This window comes from Columba livia, chromosome 2 (assembly GCF_036013475.1).
Source record: "Columba livia isolate bColLiv1 breed racing homer chromosome 2, bColLiv1.pat.W.v2, whole genome shotgun sequence".
NCBI classification, from domain to species: domain Eukaryota; kingdom Metazoa; phylum Chordata; class Aves; order Columbiformes; family Columbidae; genus Columba; species Columba livia.
In genome coordinates, this window is record NC_088603.1 from 10,248,387 (window position 1) to 10,266,594 (window position 18,208).

The 18,208-nt window shown below is 38.0% G+C and overlaps 1 protein-coding gene across 2 annotated transcripts in view; it reads left to right on the forward strand.

Moving 5' to 3' along the window:
• UBE3C (ubiquitin protein ligase E3C) overlaps window positions 1–18,208 on the forward strand; it is a 78,350-nt gene that overhangs the window by 40,264 nt on the left and 19,878 nt on the right. For both annotated transcript variants that reach the window (XM_005500964.3, XM_065050460.1), the window contains 3 exons: window positions 445–542; window positions 1,850–1,982; window positions 6,277–6,524. In XM_005500964.3, coding sequence (XP_005501021.2) covers window positions 445–542; window positions 1,850–1,982; window positions 6,277–6,524 — 479 coding nt within the window. The remainder of the gene's footprint in view (window positions 1–444; window positions 543–1,849; window positions 1,983–6,276; window positions 6,525–18,208) is intronic.

Genomic DNA, 18,208 nt, shown 5'->3' on the forward strand with positions numbered 1-18,208 from the left:
TTCATTAGATTGGGTTTAATTCTTAGTTAGATGTTGTAGTTGAAAGCACAATAGCTTTAAACTATTTTGAACATTGGGAGGAGAATATTGTGTATTCCTGCAATGAAAATTCTAACTACTGAAAACTTCTTGTCTTCTATCATGTGGTTTTTCTTAATTGGAAAATTAAAATGTCAAAAATAAGAAAATAACTTTTTTCTTCTAAAAAGAAAAAGGGGGAGTACTTATTTTTATACACATTTTGTTTTCAATGTGTTTTTACTACTTATATTTCAGTTTGTGTGCAGAACCTGTTTAAATAAAGGTAAGGCTTAGTGTGACCGTTTAGTAAATAAATTATTTTAATGTATGTGTTTTTATACAAAGTGAATCGAGTCACTAGATACAAAATAAACTGTTAAAATATTATTTCCAAAGCTTTAAAATTATTATTTCTATTTTAAGTGGGTTTGGAACCAGCACCTCTTTCTGTGTCTGAAGAACGACAACTTGCAATTCTGACAGAGCTACCTTTTGTAGTTCCTTTTGAAGAAAGAGTCAAGGTACCTAATTTCTAATTTCATATACAATTGCTTTTTTAGTTTTTTGTTTTCAATAAGATCACTTAGCTAGGTACAGAAACTGGATTGTTTCCCTGCTGAAGGATATGACAGGTCAGAGTGTTTCTCTTCAGTACGCCTGTGTCAGCGAACATTTGAAGTTAATTACTTTTCTCTCTTTTTTAATAGTTATATTACCTTTTGTAATAACAGCATTAAAAACATGTATTGCGAGATACGTGAGAGCACTTGTATGTTTGTAATAAAGTGCAGTCCTGATTCAATGGTTGGTCTACATGGTTGCACCCTCTTGTGGTGAGCAGAGCACCGACTGGTTGTGTATCTAATGAACAGATTGCAAGGTCCAGATTGGAGGCTTTTGTGCAGTGCTTGGATTTACTGCGAATGAGATGATGGGTGTCCATTTGGGGAAAATAACGCCTAGAGATTAAGTTTCTGCATTAAGAGCTGAGTAGCTGAACTTTAATAGAGTATGTAGTTTAAAACATGCAAGAGTCTTGTACTAGTTGATTTGCTTCTGAACGTTTTCTAGATTTTAAATAAGTAATTGTCAGTTCTGTTACCTATTTCAGTTATATTTACCTATTCAGTTATATATACCTATTTCATATATATATATATATTTTTTTTTTTTTTAAAGCTGTTATTCTGTTACCCATATTTTTTTTTTCTGAACTGCTTTTGTTGTCAGAAATATCAATTACTTAAAAACTGCTCTCTGAAATATAATGAAAACATTAAGTTGCAAGACACCAACAAGGGACTGAAGAATAGTTTCATAGGGAAAGTAAATCAGTATTTGTCAAAGAAAGACGGTGTCAGCTTTGGTAGAATAGGGGTGTTTTTTCCAGGCTTCCATGAAACACTTGTTCCAACAAAACATCTTAATACAGTATAGCAATGTTGCTGTGTCATGATATGGTCACTGTCTACAACCTTTAGACTTCCTGAAGCTGTGTTAAGCTTCACATATTTTAAGTTTCTGGAATTTGTAAAACCTTATTTGGTTTTATCACAAAAACTGAAATCATTACAATTGGATGAGACCTTGGAGAGAAGGATAAAACTGTAGACTGAACTCTTGTAGTTCTATGTCTGTCCCCTCCTCCCTTCCCCTGGGATATGGCTCTGTATTAAGTTTCTGCGGCTCAATGAGGGACAAGACGAATCACTTCAAAGTGAGTGCCCAGAAGCAACTCAAAGGACAGTAATAGTAGTGAATAGCTACCTCTTGTTGAATATTTATATCTGCACAGTGACATGGTTTCTCTTTTCACTCGTTTTTACAGATTTTTCAAAGGTTGATCTATGCTGATAAACAAGAAGTTCAAGGAGAAGGGCCATTTTTAGATGGCATTAATGTCACTATCAGAAGAAATTATATTTATGAAGATGCTTATGATAAACTTTCTCCTGAAAATGGTAGGTTTACAATTACGTTATCATCAGCTTGTTTAGAACATTTAACCATTCTTACTATGTAGTTACATATTTGCTTACTTGTGTAGGATGTTTGACGTGTATCAGCTCTTAGGGGTGAAAGTCCTTAGGAAGTTAAATTTCCTCTTTTTACAGAAAGTAATCTCATCTAATCACATTCTTTCTGATTGTTGCAGTCTCATTCTCTTTAACACACCTTCCTTAGTTCAAAGCTACTTTTGGGGGGCTTTTCTTCCCATTTACTTGTCCAGATAACTGTACTTTGTGTATTTATTTGTGTAGCTCATTATATATTATCTGCTTGGGTAATCCATGTCAACAAAAATTCCTGGACTGTTTAGGATTTGCTAGGTACAGTGGGGCTGACAAGGGTAATGTAGTGTGTTTTGTAGTGACAGTATGTAGTAGTATATATTGTACCACATAGGTTTAAATTATACCGTAGTGTGAATTTCTGTGAGAGCAGCTGCTCTAAAAGCCAAAATTCCAATGTAGGTAAAGCCTGCCAAAAGAAAGTCTTAATAGTTATGTGGTATTTTTGCATATAAAAAGATCATTTGCCAAATACTTGAGGTTTGCCATCTGAATCTCACCTGCTGTGCCACGTAGGTTTCCTCTTGGAGAACTGCCCAGTTTAGAGAAGAGGAAGAAGAGGTGTTGGTATTCTTGGTTTCTATAAAATTCCTGGAGATTGTGCCTTTTCTTAATTTTCTTTAGTAGAAGTAAAGATACAATTCTATTTATAAATAGGATTTTGTATTTCAGTACCTGTGTTTGAAACTGTAATTACCTGAAATAGAAACATTTAGATTGATTTATTTTTTTTTAATATATTCTAAATTAAGTACAAATTAAATCCTCCTGGTTTTGGGAAGTTCTGAAGGCCAATCAGGAGATGTTGCTGTCTGATCATCTGAAAATTTTATGTGCGATTGGCTGTTCGGGCTCTTTGATAGTTGTGAATAGCTTCATTGTACTAAGTTTAGTATGAGTCATTTACTAGTTTCTTAGAAAGATGAAATTGAATTGGAAAACAGAAAAAGTTGAGTCTGTTGTGGTTCTTGCTCCCTTCTTCAACGTATGAAAATACAGTTCAGAAACCGCAGTCTGAGCTTTTGAATAATGCAACGTTGAGTAACAGGAAAATCAACCTATTTGTTTAATATGAAGATAACTTGAAAAGAGAAACGCATTTTCTGTGAAGACTATATTTCTACTTTGTTTTAGTAAACTACAAAAGCAGTTTTACAATATGTGTTTCCTAAACTTAACCTGCAGTCTGACAGCTGGGGTACTGGGATGTATTCCACCTGTAGCGAGGTTACGAGCAATATGAAATTGAGTGGAGTAACTAATACACTAGAAGGTCAGATTGTCACTCAGGCAGCCCCTGACAGACTAAGAAAAGAGTTTATAGGAGCTTCATGAAGTTTAGGAAAGACTAAAGCAAAATTTTGTACCTGGGGTGTAATAACCCCCTGTAGCAGCACAGACTGAGCACTGACCGGCTGGAAAGATGTTTTCAATAAAGGACCATAGGGTTCATCATGAACAGCAAATACAACAAATAAAGAGTTCCTGTTGGTGAGATGAAAGCTTGCTGCATGCTGAGCTCTGTTAGCAAGAACATAGCTCACGTTTCAGCACTGGTGAACAGTGCCCAGCTTGGGACATCGCAGTACAAAAGAAGACATGAACATAAAGAACGGGTCCTGCAGAAGGCCACCAAGGCAATACAGGGGACTGAAACATGTGGCATGTGAGAAGAAGCTGAGAGAACTGGGTTTGCTCAGGCTAAACAGAAAAGGCTGAAGGGAAATTGTTATTGCTGTGACTGGGAGGCTACAGAAGGCAGTTTGATAAGATGCAGTGGTGACTGGAAATTTTTATATATATATATATATATATATAATATATATAAAGCATTTCTCTTACTAAGACTTACTAAGCACTGAAATGCACTGTCCAGAGAGGTGGTGAAATCTCTATCATTGAAGAACTTAAAAGGACGGAGGCACCGAGCATCCTGATCTAACTTGGAAATTGGCCTTGCTTTCCAGTGTGGGATTTTTGAACCATATGAGATCTCTTCCACGCTGAACTGTTCTATGATTCTGTCAAGCTTTCTGTTCAGCAAAAAGAGCTTTTATATCACTACAAAATGTATCTGCTTATAGAAGTACGTAGTTCCAGGTAATGTTTGCAGCCTTTCCTTGGGAAGAAAATGACTCATAAAAAGGTGACAAGGGAGAACCCAATAAGCTTGTAGCAAGTGATTGGAAGTAGAGTGATCTCTCAGTGAAGATTTACATCTCATTTAGAAGTACAGAGAAGCCACAGTGCTAGTTGGCCATTGAAGACAGAAAGTCTGTTGTTCTACATGTGTGTATGATGCACCATGTATACATGCACATATACACTCACATACACATACAGTGCCATCTGGTACTGTACCACTGCAGCACTACTGTTATTGAGCATCAATGAAGACTAATTTAGAAGGTTGGACTTTTTTAAAAATGCCAGTATTCTGAGACATTGTATTCCTGAAAATCGTGAGAGACAATTTCAAGACTACAGACTGAATTGATTAAAATCAGTCTAGGAGATTGAACAGATGACAGATGAGGTCCTAGAATTGATCGGGAGAAGGCAAAGAACGTTCATTTGGAAGAGGCGTCCCATTTGTCCACTGTCCCTGACAAGAAAGCTGTTCAGAGTTGATGTTTCCATAGTACATTACCCGAGATCATTAAGAAAACAACCTTGGAACAGCAGAAATGTACTAGATTGGTTCTTGTGGGTTTAAATTTTTATTTGGTTGTTGTATGATTTAAAATGTGCAAACTTCTAATTTTTTCTTTCCCTGTAGCTGAAATTTTCAGCACATTCCGTAATAGCCTCTAGTGGATTCCAGTTAACAATTAAGTTACATTCTAGATGTATGAGTCATAAAATGGAACTATTTTTCAGAGGTTGCACTAATTTAGAGTCCACTTCTACCTGATCACCTGTTTTGACACGTGACTTTGTTCTAGGACCATTTTCCCCTCCTTGCTATAAAACTGGTTGTCAATGCACAGAGGAAGAGACAAATAACTGATTTTCTTTATAAGGCTCCATAAAGCACTAAACCAACATTTTCCATATATAAAAGCTTTAATGCTCAATATCTCAAGAGTCTCCAGGCAAAGCATCCCTGTGTGCTTGAGACTCCCTCCTGCTGGTGCACACATGTTCTCTTGTTATGAGTAGAGATGAGATGAGATGAGATAGTGGACCTGTTGCAGTGCCTGGGGCTAAAAATGGCCATCCTGTATTTCCGGCCAGCAGAATTCTTATGCAGGAGAGTATTTCAGTCAAATGAAGAACTAGTGGGTAATTTTTTAGAAAATCTAAGTGTGAAACTTGTGAAGAGACTGGCAAGTTACCAGTAGATGTAGAGGCGTTTGCGAATGAGAGTGCAAGTGCAACACTTGGTGGTTCAGGAGAAATTCTGTTGCTACAAGTTGCTGCAGATTTGTTCCTGAACATCAGCTGCCCATCCATAGTCTGTGTGCATTTGTGTGCAGAGGAGCAGTAGAAGGTTTTATTATTGTTACTGGTTGCTTTGCTGGGATGCAAGTGTAGTCAATGCAAGGGTTCAAATAAAAGCTGTGTATTTGGTTAGATCTTCAGTGACTAGAACAGAAAGGAATTCCTTCCCTCTTACGTGGACATGGCTCGAGGGCTAATGACTGCTTGCTCTCTCAAGTAGCAGCCTTCTGTGAAACACACAGAACATGCTGCAGAACGTGTCCATCTTTACCACACCTTGCTCTCTGGAATAACATGACATAGCAATGAGTCAATATTAAGTTCCATTTTGAAGAATATTAGGTAATGGTGTAGCTTAACAATCACCCCTCAAAGTGAGTGCAGTGCTTATTGACGGTTCCTTCAGACAGGAGAAAGTTGAACCTTGCATTCACAATGTCTTACATAAATAGAATTTTCGAATTATTCTTAGGCCTCTTAAAATATTTGGTAGGGTTTTTTTTCTTCCCCTACCAGTGTAGGGAAGGCAAGACCCTTTGTACAGAGTGAGTTTCACATACTAAATATCCCAAAATTCAAGCCTGTAATAGAATTTTTTGCTACAGTACTATTTACTAGTTCATTTTTTAAAGTATAAATTAGTGTGGATACATCTCTATGTGTAGTTACATGTGGTTTTATCCAAACAAAATTCAAGCAGACAGTTGTATATGAGTTTGTCTCTCTCCTTTCTCTGCAGAACCGGACCTAAAAAAGCGCATTCGTGTTCACTTACTTAATGCACATGGTCTTGATGAAGCTGGTATTGATGGTGGTGGAATTTTCAGAGAATTTCTGAATGAACTGCTTAAATCAGGATTTAACCCTAACCAGGGATTTTTTAAGACCACCAATGAGGGACTTCTTTACCCTAACCCTGCTGCACAGATGCTCGTTGGAGACTCTTACGCCCGACATTACTACTTTCTTGGAAGAATGCTTGGAAAGGTAAAACCAGTGTTGCGTGATACAAAGCTGTACCACTACTGAAATTATTCAGTAGGGTTGGTTTGTTCGGTTTTTCTTTTTAGATAAGGGTAGATGGGAAAAAATATTTTCTAGAGTTGAGGAAAAATAACATTCAGATGTTCAATCTGAGCATTTTTTCCACAGATCACTTAAACTTCTGGTTCATTTCAATAAGTTACGTACTTAAGAAATACAGAGAATTTGACATACCCTGACTGCCAAATGAGCAGTGTGTGCATGTCTGCTTCTGTGTTTATCCTCTCCCTTGAGGTTCTGTTGATTGCAGCCAATAGAACTACTCTGGAATTTGACTGCAGTTACATTTTCACCATTAGGAATAAATGGAATGAATGTTTTCAGAAACAAACAGTTTCTAATTGCATGAGGTACAATTCTTGCTAGCGTTTAAAATTTCCCATGAGCATTTCCCATACTTATGAGCCAGGTGCAAATTAACTTTCATTTATTCTGCTTGATTTTTCATACATTTTGTATCTTTCTTGAGCTTTAGTGCTTGGTATTTTGGTGTTGTGAACATTCAGAGCCCAACACACACTTGTTGAGCTAGATGAAAAATGATGAGGAGGAAAAACAAGAAAAAAAGAGAGAAACCATTAAAAACATTAATAAATTCATGTTTTTAATGGTCATGTTTCGTACTGAGGCTGTTTCCTTCTAAGCCCTTGAAATTATTTTTGTAAAGCTTATAATTGTGAAACAAAGTTTGGATTACAAACAAATGTTGGCAAACCTGAGTTGTTGAAACAGAGTGCGGTTCTTTAGAGCTGCCAATCAGCTGATTTAAACTGCCACTTCATAAGCAAATTCTCTGCTAATGCATCATAGCTATTGCAATGTCAAAACTTGTTAAATAATGAAAATTTAAAATCAGCCATTTAAACAAAAGAATCTTGGGAGGATGTTGCTGCTCTTAATGGGAGATGAGTTCAGTTCAATCCTAATACAATGGTTTGTAATGATGACCTGTGTTACGTATCCAAGGCTTCATTTTCTTTCTGCACCTGTTGATTTTTGGAGTAGGGGAGCAAATTGTGCTGTGGTATTATGAGGAAGTTACTTCACTCTAGAAATGTTGCGTGTTTATCTAGGAATGGGGCACGGCTCATTCATTGAGGGGAAGTTTGAAACATTTTTTTTCAAACAAAGATTGCAATATCAAATCTTTTAATTTCCTCTGTCTAAACAACACACTGACTTATGTAATTGGTTTTCAAATATTAGCATAAAGACAAAAGTTGCAAAGTGTGTTTTATCTCCCATAGAGTGCTACAAGTATAGTTTTGGTTTGGACTTTTTAAAATCAAAGGTTCTATTATTTAACATTTTGAAAGCATAAATTGTTTTTGTATTTGCAGTATGTTTACATAAGGTAAGAACTGACAGTGTTATTTAATAATTACCCCTACCCAGGTGCACAGACACCTTTTTAGTACTGTATTTAGAGACTTGATGAATTAAACAGAAAGATAAGGCACGACCATGCTATTCAAAACCTGCCAGTGTTGTGGTCTCGCTTAAGTTACTGAATACTAACTCACCTGTTTTCAAAAATGTGTCCATTTGATGCTTTGCACAAGGCTATTTGAGAGCAATAGTGGATTATTAAAAGCCCCTTTGTAAACAGAATAGATATAATGCAAAGGAAGCAATCAGGCATCCGCAGCAATTTCTTATTTGTGGAAACCAGTATGTAAAGAGCACTGCCACCAAAATCTCTCACGTAAGATGTTTCAGTGCTATCAGAAAACAAATACATTAAAATATAATAATTTATAGAAATTCTCTGTCTCTTGGTAACCATTTCATACTAATACGCAAATGTATTTAACTTTTCAGTACCACAGATTTATATCTAATTCAGTTTTTCTTCTCATCAGGAAGTTTCTAACAGCTTGACATCTTCTGTGTTCATTGTTAGTTCAGAAGTAGAAACACCTGAAAAATTAAAATTTATCTTTAAAAATGTTGTGTCTAAACATTTAAATTACTTTAACCTTAGATAAATTATTGACTATTTGGGGTGTATTTTTGTAGTTTGTGAAGAAATTGAACTCTATATACTATACAAACTGCATCGCTGTCCATGCACCTTTTACTGATCACTGAGCAAAAGGTCCTGTACAAAGAATACCACGCGATCATGTAATTGCATATGTTTTCGGAAATAATTCTTAAAAAAAAAAAACGGCAGACAGTAGTTTGCTTAAACAACAGCTACTCAAACACTTCCAAAGTTTGCATTTCTCAACTTCCAGTGACTTCATTCTGTAATGTAAATATTGTTTTAATATTGTTGCCTTTTAAGCGTTTTCCTCTGTCTTAAAAGTGAAAGCCCAGCTCAGTGTCACACCTTGGGCAGCCGTCTCCCAGCGCTGGGGATTTGGAACTCCAACCTTGCAGTTGCCCCCAGTGGAAGCTCAGTGGTGATTTTGTGAGTCCCAGGCTGTGCTTGAGAGCTGAGGGTGTCCTGGGCCGGGGGGATGTTCAGACAGAGGTGTTTTAGCCCCACATTCTCTTTGTTGTCCTCTCTGGAAAGTTGTCTTGTCCTATGTGGTGTCCCACAAGTGTGGATGGGACATTGTAATCTGATGGGCAGTGGGCACAGACGGAAACACGGGAGGTTCCGTCTGAATATGAGGACAAAATTCTTTACTTGGAGGTGCCAGAGCCCTGGAACAGGCTGCCCAGAGAGGTTGTGGAGTCTCCTTCTCTGGAGACATTCAAACCCGCCTGGACACATTCCTGTGTGATCTGCTCTGGTGAACCTGCTTTAGCAGGTGGGTTGGACTGGATGATCTCCAGAGGTCCCTTCCAACCCCAACCAGCCTGTGATTCTGTAATCCTTTTGCTCTCATGGTAGGATTGGGCTGTAGGGAGGCACCCAATTTGATTTAACTTCCTTAGTACAAGCAATATTAGTTCTGACAGAGCTAAAAATCTTTCCACGTGCAGACTTTTCAGCTGCATCTTAGGGCAATGTAGTAGATTTGGCTCGGGAGAACACAGAAGGTGCTACTTTGACAGGCTGCCAGAACTTCAAGCGACATAGCCAGAGAGGGGAGTTTGGAAGCGACACCTGGGAATCTTAAATGAGGATTTTCTCTGTGCTTGAATGGTCTGCTGCAAACCTGGGAAGAGGGAAACCCTGGTTTACCATTTCAATAGAAACAGGGAGCAGTGGAACAGTGACAGATACGGAATTAAAAATCTGAACTTCACCTTGTTCAGACCTGAACTCAGTCTTGTGTACTGTATTATCTTTCTCATTTCCAGCTTGTGTTTTTTAATGATGTTAATGTGACAGATGATGTGTAAAAGGACGTTCTTTGCGTTTGGAATGATTTGACATCAGGTAGCTAATTCTTATGATAATTTACTTAAACTACATGAAGTATCAACATTAGGTTAAGAATATGGCAGGAAGTCTATAGAAAAATTAGAATGATAATTTTTATTATTTCCTCTTCTTCCTTTTTGACATAAACTTGCTAGTTCTTGCATATATTATGTTTTACAGTGGTTGTCTTTGTACCTTTAACAGTGACTCTTTCCGACACTAGAGATTTTTGTCTAATACACTCAGCATCTTTGGTTTTACTGAATTCTACCATCTCCATTTCTTTTCTTGTATTCCAGCATATTGAACAGCACTAGTGAGACACATTTTCATGTTGTTGAAGAGCATATGCACTATCTTTGAAAAATAATATCAAGTCTCTTTTCCTAAGCAATAGAATCTGCAGTCCATGGAAGACACTGGATTTTTCTGAAAAGATTTAGATTTATTTTGCCAAACCTTAACTTCTTAAATGGTTTGGAGGGCAGCATAAAGTGTGGTGTTCGGAGTTGTTGCTTTGAACTGAGTCCACTGTGGATCCACATATAGAACACTGATAGACGAAGCAGCAAGGAATGAGCAAAAATAATGTGTTCATTTTAAATTTTAGCAGAATATTGATGATGGATAGACGAGACAATCTGTGTTTAGACTTTGATCATTAATATGTAATGTTATATAGGAGGTCAGTAATTTGCATGGCCTGGTGGATATTATATTGCTGGAGGTTTAAGCTGTTTATTTTCATATGACATTTTGTAGGTTACTATGGTGATTTAAGAGATAACGAACTGTTCTGCGCACATATCTGAATGTTATTAAATATATATAATTGGAAAAAGTTATACGTCTTTTGCTTAAATTAAACATTAGAGGGGTAATAGTAGATCAAATACAAATTTTATTACCCTAGTAGTAAATGTGGGACCATTATTAATTACTAATTATTGATTAGATTATTTTCTATATCTTAGAGAACGTGCCTTGTGGTTACTCTTTGTAACTCTGAATAGAGCTGTGACAGATCATGTGTTGTGTGAGATATTATTCCTGGTTGGAAGGTACGATTGTAAGTCCACAGTATCCATATTGCAGGAAAACGAAATTAGTTCTTGATCATTTTGGGGCCTTGTCTAAAGTGGATGGAGTCAGTGTGAATCTTTCCACGGCAAGATCTGGATCAGATCCTGAACTCTTAAATCATGAATAAGCTGAACATACAGAGTTAAAACCTTCAGGCAGATGTTTCTAGTAACATATTTGTGTGCCCTTTGTGCGCCAAAAGCTTTTAGAGAGAAAACAAAGGCAAGAAAACTCCACAATGAGAACAACTGGGTTTCGTGTACCGGGTTTCATGTTTGATGGGATGGTGCGTCAAGCATTGCGCTGTTGCTCTTCCTCTGTTCTCCGAATGTTTAAGGGTGGTGGGTTTTTTTTCCTTTTTCTGAATGTTAGGCTGCCCTTTCCATTTGCTTATTGTCCATTTAATTAAGATCCACTTTGGCTTGGCTTAAATCGGTACACTCTTAATTGATTTGTGCTGGAGCCACAATTGATACTGCTACTACCTAGAAAGGTAGGTATGGAATTAGTAATACTGATACAAAGAGGAGGTAATTTGTATAAGCATTTTGTTTTATTAATTTCAGTTACCCTGTATGTGGTTTTGTAAACTCAGCGTTTTGTTTAAAAGCAAGTGAGCTGATCAATTGTCTCAGAAAATCCTGAATCACCTGAAATGGAATCAAAACAGGAATTTACTATGTAAAGTGGCATGTGCTTTTACTTATACATTTACAGTGCAGAAACACAATCATAAGAGAGGGAAGTTGATACCTTATGGAAGTTATTTCATGATTTATGAATGTAGATGTAAACGAATCTGAATCTATTTTCTGACACGGTTATTTAGCTTGACAATTCCTTTGTGTACTGGTTCATTTAACATAAACAATTATCTTTTGATTACAAATAGCTACGTTAGTACTAACCTTGTAAATATATGTCTAGCACTAAAAGACTACTGAAATGTGCTATTTTAACTCTAAATCTTTAAGAAAGAAAAGTGTGTATTGATGGATTGTGATATTTATTGAGTCATAATGTATTTAAATTTTCTTTAATGCATATGTTAGTGATTGTTTACTGTGATAAAGTGCATAGAGGTCCCTGCAAGGAGTTCTGCATGGAAAGAATTACCTCATGTCAGTGGTCACTCCTCAATTAAAAGTTCCATTAGCAGATGATTCCTGCTTCTGGTTTGTGTACTGATTGCATTTTATTGCCTCTAAATCAGGTTCCTAGACAGGGAATAAATAAACAGTTAGAGTGTGTGGTAATGGTATCCTGATCTTTTTTCACAGTTGGGAACACCTACGTCCATTTCAATCAATTAGGCTTGGAATATTTACTGAAATTCTTTATTCCATTTGAGCTGTCTTCAGAAATGACTAGTTTCGCTGCTATTAAGATACAGATTTATCTTAGAAGCATATCCAGAGGTTAGTTATTTAGTAGTAAATGTTTCATTTTTTCAGAAGATTAGAACTTAAATAAGGAGGAAGTGTCTTCCTTTTATCTTCAGTTCTTACTAAATTATGTTTAAATATGAGACAAGAAAAATCTGTTAAGCTTTTACTGGAGCTTCAGTGGTGAATGATAACTGTCAGTTATCAAGTGCATCCACGGGTTGCACTGGATGACATTTAGTACTTCCCTCTCCCATCAAAACCCTCTAAATGACATGGGTAGCAATTTATATCACATATACGGCATAAGTTACAGAGATAACTGTTCCTATGAAAACTGACAGTGTATCAAGCTGATGAAATAATGGTTTTCTGCAAGTACCAGCATTTCTGAAACACTCTGTTTTGGTAATAAAAATTCTTGTAATAAAATTAAATATGCCCTAAATTCTTAGAACAAAATACTAGTATGACTTTCCATTATTAAATTAAAAATGAACTCAAGGTAGTTATACTTGATATTCTCCAATGGAGCCTTTGGAAGTGGAGACCTACATTTTTATGGTCATGTGTTCACGAGTTTGTTTTGTGTCTGCGATCAGGTATTGACACTGCAGCACATTTGACGTTTTGCAGACCCTTCGCATCTGAGTCTTGCTACCCCAAGTCTCTGGAACGTCCATGAACTTGTAGTTACTGACCTTCAAATTCCCAGCAAGTGGGAAGTAAAACCAATTTACAAAAGGCTTTATATTTTCTGAAAAAAAAAAAATAAACCTAAGAAGATTCTGAGGATACTAGTAGAGCCACAAGGGTTGTTAATAAAGCTCTCTCGGAAGCCTAATTACAGGCATCGAGCTGCGGAAATTTGGGCTCCTACTTTTTTAAAAGACAGAAAAGGCATCCTGTATTTGAACAAAAAGTGCACTATGGATTTTTGCAGTCATACAGGGAAGATAATGCACCAGATTTTCCATTATTACCATGCTACATCTAGAGGTCTCTGCTACTGTAGAGCTCAGAGAACTGCAAACCAGTGGCTTAAAGCTCCCAGGTAGCAGACGTAGTGCATTGTGACACACACCTGAGAGAATTAGTTTTATTTTGTCATATTGATGTTAGAAACAAAATAATCACTTACAGATATACTAATAACGTGTTTTAAAGTGAGAAAAAAATTATCTTAAAATTACTAAATACTAACTTTGAATATGCTTCAAAAATATGAGCTCATTTTAATGTAACTTATATTTTTAGTTTTATCTTTTTCATTAGGGTAGAAAAGGCTTTTCTGGCCCCAAAGGCATTGTGAGTGCGATGAGATATTTCTAGGATATAAATAATAAGGTAGAAGGAAGTTCTAATGGTTTAGCTATTTTTCTATCATTTTTATTGATGGTTCTGTACAGCTTTGAAGATCTATTGCACTCTGGAAGTGCTAAGTATTATTTAATAGTAATTGTTTAAAATGACTGAAATAGAAAGGGTTATGGTCTTGGGGCCTGATTAGGGAAATAGCGGAATTTAAACCCAGTCATTTAGTGCCTCAGCCCATAAGCCGTGTGTCTTTCTGGGCTACGACTTTAGCATTGTTTAGGTTTTAAAATACAGTTCTGTGTTGTAAACCATTAATGGGAAGTAGGAATGATGACCGATTCACTATTTTTTCTTAGAAAATGTTTTAGTTGAAATAATAAATGAGAGAATTAATTGTGGACCTGAAAATGCGAGTAAAGGTGCTAAAGCTGCCTCACAGTCAGGGAGGTTTAGCTGGTTTATCTGTGTATTTGTTCATACAATTTGAACCTTATTCAGCATGTTGTAATGCACACGTAACCTCTGCTATACATAGCTAGTTTGTCTGAAATGACCTAACTTAAATTTTGTCCAGTTTTAAAACATGGTGCAAAATCTTTTCTTTCTGAAGAGCTGTTTCCTAAACCTTGGGGTCATACCTGAGCCGTAAGTTGTGTGACCATGTAGTGCTTAAACAATATTGTGATAGAATCATAGAACAGAATCAGAGAATCATTTCAGTTGGAAGAGACCCTCAGGATCATCAAGTCCAGCCATAACCCAACTCCGGCACTAAACTGTGTCCCTGAGAACCTCATCTATGTGCCTTTTAAACACCTCCAGGGATAGTTACTGTGTGTAGTCCCAGTCAGATATTATTCTTATTATGTTGAAAACAGGAAAAAAAAGTCCTCTGTAATTTTTCTTGCTTTATTACTGGGTGCTATATACAGCTGTCCTTCCAGCTGAGATCTTCCTTCTCTAATATATTGAAACCGCTCTTGGCATGCCTATATTCTGAAAGTCAGTTGCCTTAAAGAACCATTCCATGTTCCCCCACATCACAGGTGTTTAATGAATGCATTCAGTATTTATAGAAGTATCTGAACATAATAATTTTCACTTTAGCTGACCAAGCTGTGACCTGTGTCACTGAACTGAGTAAAGGCTTTGCTAGCTTGTCCATGTTACAATCAATTATAATTGAACTAGACTGTAATCACAACTGGCTAATATTATTTAGAAGAGGAACAATAGACTTTGGACTGTGTGCTTTGTGTGTAAAGTCAAAACCTACTAAGCACAGTAGGCTTTCTGCTATTTTGCTTGTTTTTAACATTCTGGTGTGTTCTGCAGGCATTCACACACAGAGGGGGAGGTGTATAAAGTTCCATGTACTGAATCCTGCCTCTTCCATAGTGAAATAATTGTTCTTGGCCTTCTAACCAGAAAAATAACTTATTTTAACCATTTTTTGGAGGGGAAAAAAAAAAAGCTACCAAGGTATCTTCAGATAATTGGGAAAACACTAGATGAAGAGTAGCCAAAATGATTTATTACTGAAAAACCGATTTGTTTGTTTGCTTTTTATTGTGTTTAGTTGTTTCAGAAGCTTTTTAAAATTTCAGTGGTTATCCAGAGATGTCCTAACCTTACCTAAAGAGCATCCCTAACCTACGTGAGTTTGAAATAGCGCTGGGAAATCCAGGTCGGCCCTTTCAGCAGGCATAACCTTTAGCTGCTGGGAATGAATCACCCTCCGAGCGTTACAGCACCGGTGTGGTTGTCCTTGGTGTGGACAGCCCTGTCTCTGCTTAGGCTGGACTTTCCTCTTGCCCCAAGCTTGCATCTGCAAACTGCCCTTTTACTGAGAGTGGAATTCCAGCACTCCCAGCCTTTCAAGGAGGCAGAGGTGTATAGACTCTGTTAAGGTGTTTGTTTTTTTCTCCCTCTGCCCCAAATGTTAGAAACCACAAGTCTAATCACAGAATCACAGAATGTTTGGGATTGGAAGGAACCTCAAAATATCATCTCGTCCAATCCCCTTGCTGGAGCAGGAACACCCAGATGAGGTTACACAGGAAGGTGTCCAGGCGAGTTTCAATGTCTTCAGAGAAGGAGACTCCACAACGCACCTGGGCAGCCTGTTCCAGGCTCTGTCACCCTCACCGTGAAGAAGTTTCTTTGCAAATTTAAGTGGAACCTCTTGTGTTCCAGTTGGTACCCATTGCCTCTGTCCTGTCATTGGTTGTCACCGAGAAGAGCCTGGCTCCATCCTCCTGACACTCACCCTTTATGTATTTATAAACATGAATGTGGTCACCCCAATGTTATATTTGACCACCAATTGCTCCTTTCTCGATTTCCAATCTGGAATTTTTATTGGTTTATATATGTCAGTTGCAGTTTATGGGACTGTAGCATAGAGATAATGAAGTCAAGTAAGGGGCTCATTGGGTAGGAAAGTTGGGAATGTGAACTCTCAGAATTCAACGTAGAATGGTATTGGTCCTATAGGTAACAACCATGAGAGTTAAAGGAAACTTGCCGAAGGGTGAGAGTACCTGTAGTCTGAGAAGAGATTTAGTTTTAAAATATATATTGGTTAAACTTGCTGGCTTCAATCTCTTGAAGCAGAGTATGAACAGGAACTTCTGACTTACAGTCAAACAGAAGAAGTCACCTCCAGGAGCAAGCTGGTTTCTTCTGGCAGCATTGTTGCTCATTGGATCTTCTGGAGGGAAAAAGAGGACTCCTTCTGTGGGAAAAATGAAATTTAACAAGGGCAAGTGTAGAGTCCTGCATCTGGGCAGGAACAACCCCAGGTTCCAGTGTAGGTTGGGAAATTACATATTAGAGAGCAGTGTAGGGGAAAGGGACCTGGGGGTCCTGGTGGACAGCAGGATGACCATGAGCCAGCACTGTGCCCTTGTGGCCAGGAAGGCCAATGGTACCTAGGGTGGATTAGAAGGGGGGTGGTTAGTAGATCGAGAGGGGTCCTCCTTCCCCTCTACTCCGCCCTGGTGAGACCACACCTGGAATATTGTGTCCAGTTCTGGGCTCCTCAGTTCCAGCAGGACAGGGAACTGCTGGAGAGAGTCCAGCGCAGGGCAACCAAGATGATTAAGGGAGTGGAGCACCTCCCTTATGAAGAAAGGCTGAGGGAGCTGGTTCTCTTTAGTTTGGAGAAGAGGAGACTAAGGGGGGACCTCATTAATGTTTATAAATATATAAAGGGTGAGTGCCATGAGGATGGAGCCAGGCTCTTCTCGGTGGCCAACAATGATAGGACAAGGGGTAATGGGATCAAGCTGGAACACAAGAGGTTCCGCTTAAATTTGAGAAAAAACTTCTTCTCAGTGAGGGTGACAGAGCCTGGAACAGGCTGCCCAGGGAGGTTGTGGAGTCTCCTTCTCTGGAGACATTCAAAACCCGCCTGGACATGTTCCTGTGTGACCTCACCTAGGCGTTCCTGCTCCAGCAGGGGGATTGGACGAGGTGATCTTTTGAGGTCCCTTCCAATCCCAAACATACTGTGATACTGTGAGATCATGACCTCAGGGTGTATTTAAGTACATATATAAGTGCATTCTAACGGGGCAGCTTCATATTGCAGCTGGTGAATCTGACAGCTGGTTACCTCGGTAAGAGCTGGTCACCAGTCCCATGCCTGTCACTGATGCTGGGTTCCTGCATCCTTCATGTTGATGTTGCAGAAGGCCAGTTTAGGGAGCAAAACAGGCAGAAAACTAAGCTTCAAATCAGTTAACTTACAGCTCCACAAGACAATTCACTAAGGAAAAAAGAGATGGAGTTGATTTCCCCTTTTGGCCATTAGATGAACTGCAGGAAGAAAAACACTCATCGGGGTGGACTTTGAGTAACTGGCAGCATTAAGGTTGTGCACCCGTTGAAACAAATGGTCTTGCTGTTCCTGCCCAGTTTCAGCCATGGCTGCGAGCGGCATCCAGTTCTGATTCAGAAGACGACTCAATTTCAAACAGTGTCTGTGCTGTGTCCACCAGTACCAACCCACCCAAAACCCAACACCCCAAACAAAGCACAACACAAATAGTATGCAAAATTTGAACGTTATTCAGCGTGTTGTAATGGTCATGGAAACTCTGCTATGTAATTACTTGCAAACAAACCCAGTTGGACCGGCAAGCAGCCTTAATTCACCGCTCTGGCAGGAATGGGTGGAATCACGTCTTTGGTGGTGGTTTGGTCAGTTTCTGGTGACTGAGAAACAGGGAGGTTACGTTGAAACTGAAAATTAAAGTTTCGGTTTATTTAATCATATTCAATTATACGCAGCATTTTGCAGCATCTCTGCACGATGCTGGAGCTGGAATGGTGTAATTTACCTCTGAAACAAAAAGTTTATAATGATTTACCAGAGTTTTAGTGCATTTTTTATTAAACTTTATTAGGACAGCTTGACTTTCAAACTAATTAAAACACTACTCTTTGTCTTCTTTCCAAAACTACTTTGTTTTTAACATTGCAATCACTTAGCTAATAGAAGGAGTAATTAAAGT